Source organism: Phaethon lepturus, unplaced genomic scaffold (assembly GCF_000687285.1).
Source record: "Phaethon lepturus isolate BGI_N335 unplaced genomic scaffold, ASM68728v1 scaffold40710, whole genome shotgun sequence".
Classification (NCBI taxonomy): Eukaryota; Metazoa; Chordata; class Aves; order Phaethontiformes; family Phaethontidae; genus Phaethon; species Phaethon lepturus.
In genome coordinates, this window is record NW_010513361.1 from 1 (window position 1) to 6,349 (window position 6,349).

At 58.8% G+C, this 6,349-nt stretch overlaps 1 protein-coding gene across 1 annotated transcript; it reads left to right on the forward strand.

The window, feature by feature from the left end:
• Positions 1-143: 143 nt before the first annotated feature.
• Positions 144-5,636, forward strand: DEF6 (differentially expressed in FDCP 6 homolog (mouse); the record flags this gene model as incomplete). Its single annotated transcript, XM_010289890.1, has 9 exons — positions 144-329; positions 2,439-2,666; positions 2,747-2,893; positions 3,063-3,171; positions 3,253-3,551; positions 4,117-4,283; positions 4,487-4,685; positions 5,094-5,184; positions 5,425-5,636. Coding segments are annotated over 9 exons (1,638 nt in total), but the record flags the coding sequence as incomplete, so codon positions are not given.
• Positions 5,637-6,349: the final 713 nt, after the last annotated feature.

The following is a 6,349-nucleotide window of genomic DNA, read 5'->3' on the forward strand; positions in this document are numbered from 1 at the left end:
CCCACATATCCGTCAGCCTGTGCTTCTCCCCGGCAGGGACAGGAGGTTTCGGGTGTGAGGGGTTTCCCTCCAGCACCTCCCCGCCAGAGACCCCCTCCATAGCCCTGCAGCACCACGCTCACCCCCCTGACTCCTGCCCGCAGGTGGAGGAAGGTGCTTTTGTCAAAGAAAACTTTGATGAGCTCTGCTGGACCCTGACAGCAAAGAAGAATTACAAGCCCGACCGGAACGGGAATAGTGTTGTATCCCACCAAGATGCCTTCAAGCTCTGGTGTCTCTTCAACTTTCTGTCTGAAGACAAATACCCTCTCGTCATGGTGCCAGATGAGGTAGGACCTGCCTCTCCCCCCGCCACCCCCATCCGCTGCATGCTGGCAGAGCCCCGTTCGGGGAGGACGCATCCCGCTAGCACTTCCTGGCATGTCCCACCATGTCCTGCAAGATGTGGTGCTCCAGGCTGTGAGAGCGAGCAGGCCAGGCGTGGGACGAGAGGGCTGTCTGCCCTGGGCACCCCCTGCTATGCCCACCGGAGAGGGGGGTGACCTGGGAGCAGCTGGCAGGACACCCCCAAAACGCGGAAGCCTCTCAAGTATAGATGTCTTGGAGGATGAGGCATGGGCTGGTCCATAAGTGCTCTTCCACGGTCCAAGCCTACACCAACAAGCTCTTTTGCCTGCCGTGAAATGAATGTGCCAGTTCTCAGAGGGCCAGTCAGGGAGCATCCGCAGCTCAGCTCCTCCTGGGGCTGGTCCCTTGCCTAAAGCCTGTCCATCTCACCCAGGGGTTGAGTTGAGCATGGTGTTGGAGGACTCCTCCTGATTTTCATGGGGGAGAAAGAGAAGATGACAAGAAACCCTTCAAGTCTGGTGCAATGGGAAGTTGCTCCCTGTGAAATAGAACGAGAGGAAACGGCCTCAAGTTGCGCCAGGGGAGGTTTAGATTGGATATTAGGAAAAATTTCTTTGCTGAAGAATTGGCACAGGCTGCCCAGGGAGGTGGGGGAGTCACCATCACTGGAAGTGTTCAAAAAACGTGTGGACGTGGCACTTCAGGACATGGTTTAGTGGGCATGGGGGTGTTGGGGTGACGGTTGGACTTGATGATTTTAAAGATCTTTTCCAACCTTAATGATTCTGTGATCTGTGATTCTGTGAAATCGCCATCAGGCTGGATGGGGACGTGTCCCTCGTGCTGCTCTCAGCCCGTGCCACCACCAAGGCAGCGGCCGAGCAGACCCGGTTGTCCCTCTCCATGCCAGCGGCTGCCCCACGCTCCCCCCCTGCCCGGCATGCGGAGAGTTAAGACGAAGGTTGCCCCAGCTGCCCCACAAAGCTGCTGGCAGTAATCTCCAAATCTCCAAATTCCACCCGGCATTTGGAGGGGGTGGTTCTCCCTTCTCCAGGGGACACACAGATCAAACCCCCACGAGAAAGTGGGCAGATGTAGGTAGGAGAGACAAGCTCAGAAGCCACGAGCGGCCTTGCCGGGAGGACCTCAGCTGGGTAAGCAGCTGCCGTCTGCTTCTGCGCCATCAACCCCCTGAGATCAGCAGAAAAGCCAAACAAACAAACAAAAACAAAAAAAAAAAGGGCAAAAAAAAGACAAGAAGCGCAGTGCTGCGCAGATGTAGGAGGGTGACCGCACTTCCTGCGCCCCGGGAGAGGTGTTTCCTGTTCCCCAGACCATGACAAACTGAATCATCTTTCTGCTTACAGGGCTGATCTTGAACAAAAAAAAAAAAAACACACCACAAAAAACCCCTACATTAAATTCTTGTCCTTCTTCTAGCCAGATGATGTAAAAAAATCCAGCTGGGCGTAGGGACTCTGCTGCGTTTCACCTCTGCAGTCGCCCACCCTCCTCGGTCCCTACAGCGTGGGTAGAGGAGAGCTGGGAGCAAAAGTTGAGCTGAAATAAGTCTTCCCAACTTCGTTGTTTCCAACAATTTTAGTTCTTTTTAAAGCAATTTATTTACAGTTTCAAAATAACGTTCATCTCCTCCATAGGGACCTCTTCCCCTGCTCCTCCCCAGCGTTTTTACAACATCAGCTGGAAACCAGAGCGGTGCTGAGGTCAAGGCCACGGTCTGAGACGCCGGCCTTATGGGGATGGGACAGCAGCGCTGGTCTGTTCTCCCTCGGGCTCTTGACTTCTGCAGAGTTTTCTCACTGTGCAGACAGACAAGCCAAAAATATCCCAGCCTTGTGGTTAAAAGGAAAAACCTCCCAGCAGTAGTCAAGCTCTAACCCAGTGCCAACCCCCGACCCTGCCTGCTGGCTTGGCCATGACCATCAACCATCGCAAGGGGCGATACCTCTGGGATAAGGGTCCTGCATCTCCAGGCTGGACAGAGATGTGGTCTTGGGCTCTCCAAAATGAGTCGGTGGGGTGGGGATGGCTCTCACCTCTCCCTGTCGCTGAGTTTCCCGTCCCCGCAGGTGGAGTACCTGCTGAAGAAGATCTGCACAGCCATGAACGTGGAGCTGAACTCCTGCGAGCTGGATGACTACCTCTCCCAGGAGCCGCAGGGGCAGGGGGGGCTGACAGTCTGGCAGTTCCTGGACATGGTGAACTCGGGACGGTTCCTGCGAGGCATCGAGCAGGAGGCCATCAGCATGGCCGTGGAGGAGGTGTACCAGGAGGTCATCGAGGATGTGCTCAAACAGGCAAGGAGCCCACATGTCCTGGGGCACAAACCCCATCCTGCCCCCAGCCCATTTTTGATCCCCGTGTCTCTTGGGTGCAGGGCTACCTCTGGAAGAAGGGCCAGCTGAGGAGGAACTGGTCGGAGCGGTGGTTCATGCTGAAGCCCAGTGTCCTCTCCTACTACATGAGTGAGGAACGGAAGGAGAAGAAGGGGAGCATTGCGCTGGATAAGCACTGCTGTGTGGAGGTACGGCCCGGGCCATGCTCAGCTTGGGGACCCAAGAGACCCCCTTCAGACCGTGGGAGGGGGGACCCACGGATACACAATTTCACATCCATGAGCATGGGAGAGCCAGTCCTATGGCCAAAGAAAGTGGGGATAAGGTGGAGTACGGGGGGGTGACGTCTCCCCACAGGTGCTGCCCGACCGGGATGGGAAGAGGTGCATGTTCTGCGTGAAGACCTCCTCCCGCACCTACGAGATGAGCGCCTCTGACACCCGGCAGCGCCAGGAGTGGACGTTAGGTCCGTGTCCACCCTGCACCCCCTCCCCAGCTTCCCTCTGCCCCCCACCACGTCCCACTGACCATCCCCTTCCCTCCCCAGCCATCCAGACGGCCATCCGGCTGCAGGCTGAGGGCAAGAAGTCCCTGCACAAAGACCTGAAGCAGAAGCGACGGGAGCAGCGGGAGCAACGGGAGCAGCGCAAGGCGGCCAAGGAGGAGGAGACGCAGCGGCTCAAGCAGCTCCAGGAGGAGAAGGAGCGGAAGCTGCAGGAGCTGGAGCTGCTCAAGGAGGCCCAGCGGCAGGCGGAGATACTCCTGCAGGAGGAGGAGCAGCGGCGGAGGCAGCAGCACGAGGAGATGCAGAGGACTCTGGAGATCCAGCTGCGGGAGGCCGAGCAGGTGGGTGCATCTTCACAGCGTGTCCTGCCATGGGGCTGCGTCACTCGTGGGGTGGCCGATTCCTTCCCCTTGCCTTGCCCGTGGCAGCCCAGGGGGTTTGGAGGAGCTTTCAGGAGCATGTCCTCCTCTTGCAACAACGCTCCTGCCACCCATCACCTCTTCCTACCACCCATCACCACACATCAGCCACCCCCGGGCTCCCGGGGGCTGTGAGGGACCCGGGGACAAGGGACAGAGGGGTCAGCACTGCCGTGCGTGAGGTACCTGAGGAACAGGAGGTGAGGACAACCTACCCTGGGGCCTATGAAGCTGGGGGGCAGGTGAGAGGCGAGTGCCAGCGCCGGCCCGCGCAGGGAGCCCATTCCTGACCTTGCGCCGGCTCCAAACAACGTGGGGTGTCTCCCTGAGCAGGGAGACAGCCTGGCTCTGGAGCTGTCTCCATGGGCTGTCCCTGGTGTGGGAGATGTCTGGCCCCATCCACCCAGGGGTGCGGGGGCAAGGGGTCCGCGGGGGTGGCGGCGGCTCTGCCAGCCACCCGTGCTGAGGCCTCCTCTCCCTGCCGCAGGCTCGTGCCTCCATGCAGGCAGAGATGGTCTTGAAGGAGGCAGAGGCAGAGCGTCAGCGCAAGCGCATCCTGGAGCTGGAGGACATGCAGGAGCGTCTCCAGGAGGCCCTGCAACAGGAGGTGAAAGCACGGCAGGACGAGGAGTCCGTGAGATACGCACAGGCCAGGTAGGACCAGGGCATCCCTGCACCTCCTCGACCAGTCCCACTCCCAGGGCAGCAGCTGAGTGTGGGGACACGCTCCCCAGGGCAATGCAATGCCTCCCTAGCATACTGGGGTGTGCTGGTGACTTCCCAGTATGCTGGCAGGGATGGGGGAAGCTGGTGGATGTAGTGGCAGGACCTCCTCACCTCTTGCTCTTCCTTGACAGGCTACTGGCTGAGGAAGAGGAGAAGCTGAAGCAGCTAATGAAGCTGAAGGAGGAGCAAGAGGAATATATCATCAAAACTCAGCGGGAGAAGCAAGTCCTCAAGCAGGAGATGGAGAACAAGAACAAGTGTCTGGAAGAGGCACAGAAGCAGCTGGAAGAAGTGAGGGTGAACAGGCAGCGGGTGGACCAGGACGTCATGGTGAGCATCACATCGGTGCCACATCCCTTCACGCCATGAGCCCCGGGGGACTGCCCAGCCCTCCCTGAGTCACCTCCACGCTGGGGAGGACCCAGCAGCTTTGGGGACCAAGCTGGCATTGCCTCGGGGGTTTTCTGAGCTGTGCGATGCGAAGGCACAGCATGATTCAGTGGCTGCGACGGGGCAAGTGTGTCCTGCCCCGGGGGGACAGCACTGGTGTCCAGAGCAACGTCAACAGTGGGAGTGTGTGGAGGGGGGAGGACTGGAGGAGGAGCAGAAGACCTAGAGGAGGGCGAGCTGGGTCTCCATCCCAGAGGGATCCAGGCTTACTCAGGGAAGGGAAACTCCTGGCCGTGGTCCCAGGGCTGTTGGGCAGCCAGCTCACCCCTCTCCTCCATCCCCTCCCAGGCGGCCCAGCGGAAGCTGCGACAGGCCAGCACCAACGTCAAGCACTGGAACGTCCAGATGAACCGACTGATGCACCCCATCGGGCCAGGAGGTAGGAGACCGGCCATCACACCCTCCCCTGCCCCTCCTGAGCACAGCCATGCTGGGGCACAAGCCCAGTCTCCCACCCATCTTCCCCTCTTTGGGGGCATCTGGGGGCTGGAAGAACCCCCATCTTTCAGATAAGATAACCCAACGCTTCCAGCAAAGAGAGATCCCACAACCCTTTTCTTTAGCTGAAAGGTCAGTTTGGACCCCAGGTAAACAAACCTCTTCTTCTGTCCATCCCTAGAGAAGCGTACGAATGTGAGCGGAGGAGGCTTCGCTGGCTACCAACCCCTCCTCTCCCACAGAGATTCCTCCCTCAAACTCAAGCAGAGAGTGGAGGATAAAGGAAGCGACCCCACGAGGGACAACAGCAAGGAAAACGTGAGCAATGGTGGGAACAGTGGCATGCCACCGTCTCCAGATGCGGACACCATGGCCACAGAGCCCACCAACTAGCCCGGCAGGATGGCAAAGCCCAGCGGGGAAACTGCGGGGACCAGCATGTCCCTCTGAGCAGACACAGTCAATACGGCCGTCTCTGGATGGAGACAAGTGGGAACGAGCACAGAGCCTAGAGGTGACTACACATAAGGCAGAGATGCTCCCATTTTCTTCAGGAAAGGGCTGCAGCCATGACATGCCAGGAGGCTCAGACAGCCCATCGTTGGGGAGAAGGCAGCAGGGCCATCTCCTCTAGGCTGTCCAGGTGTGGGACCTGGACTCAACTCCCCAAACTCTGGTTTCCACCTTGCCTAGAAAAAAAGCCACCAGAGGGTCTGGACCATGTGGCCCAGGGCTGCAGTTCTCCCTTGGTTTCTACCAGCAACCCTTCTGCGTCACCTGCTGCACCCCGGGGTGCATGGCCCTGCCACGGTGGCTGCCAGCGAAGCCTGGGCAGACTGAACGGTGCCTTCTCGCTGCCCCCACAGAAAGGTCGGGGTGTCCTTACCTAAGATGTGCATTCCCTGAAGGTGGTTGTTAGTCACTGAAGTCATGTAGATGTTAGCACAAACCAACAAGCAATAAAGCTTTTGGAGACACTGGACTGCAGACTTCCTTCCCCGCACCCTCTGTGGCCCTGCAGGCACCAGACCTCCCTCCTCAGCAGTGTGGCGGTTTGATAACTGCTGTAGAAAAGAGCCTATTTAAAGAAATCCGATGCCACCCAG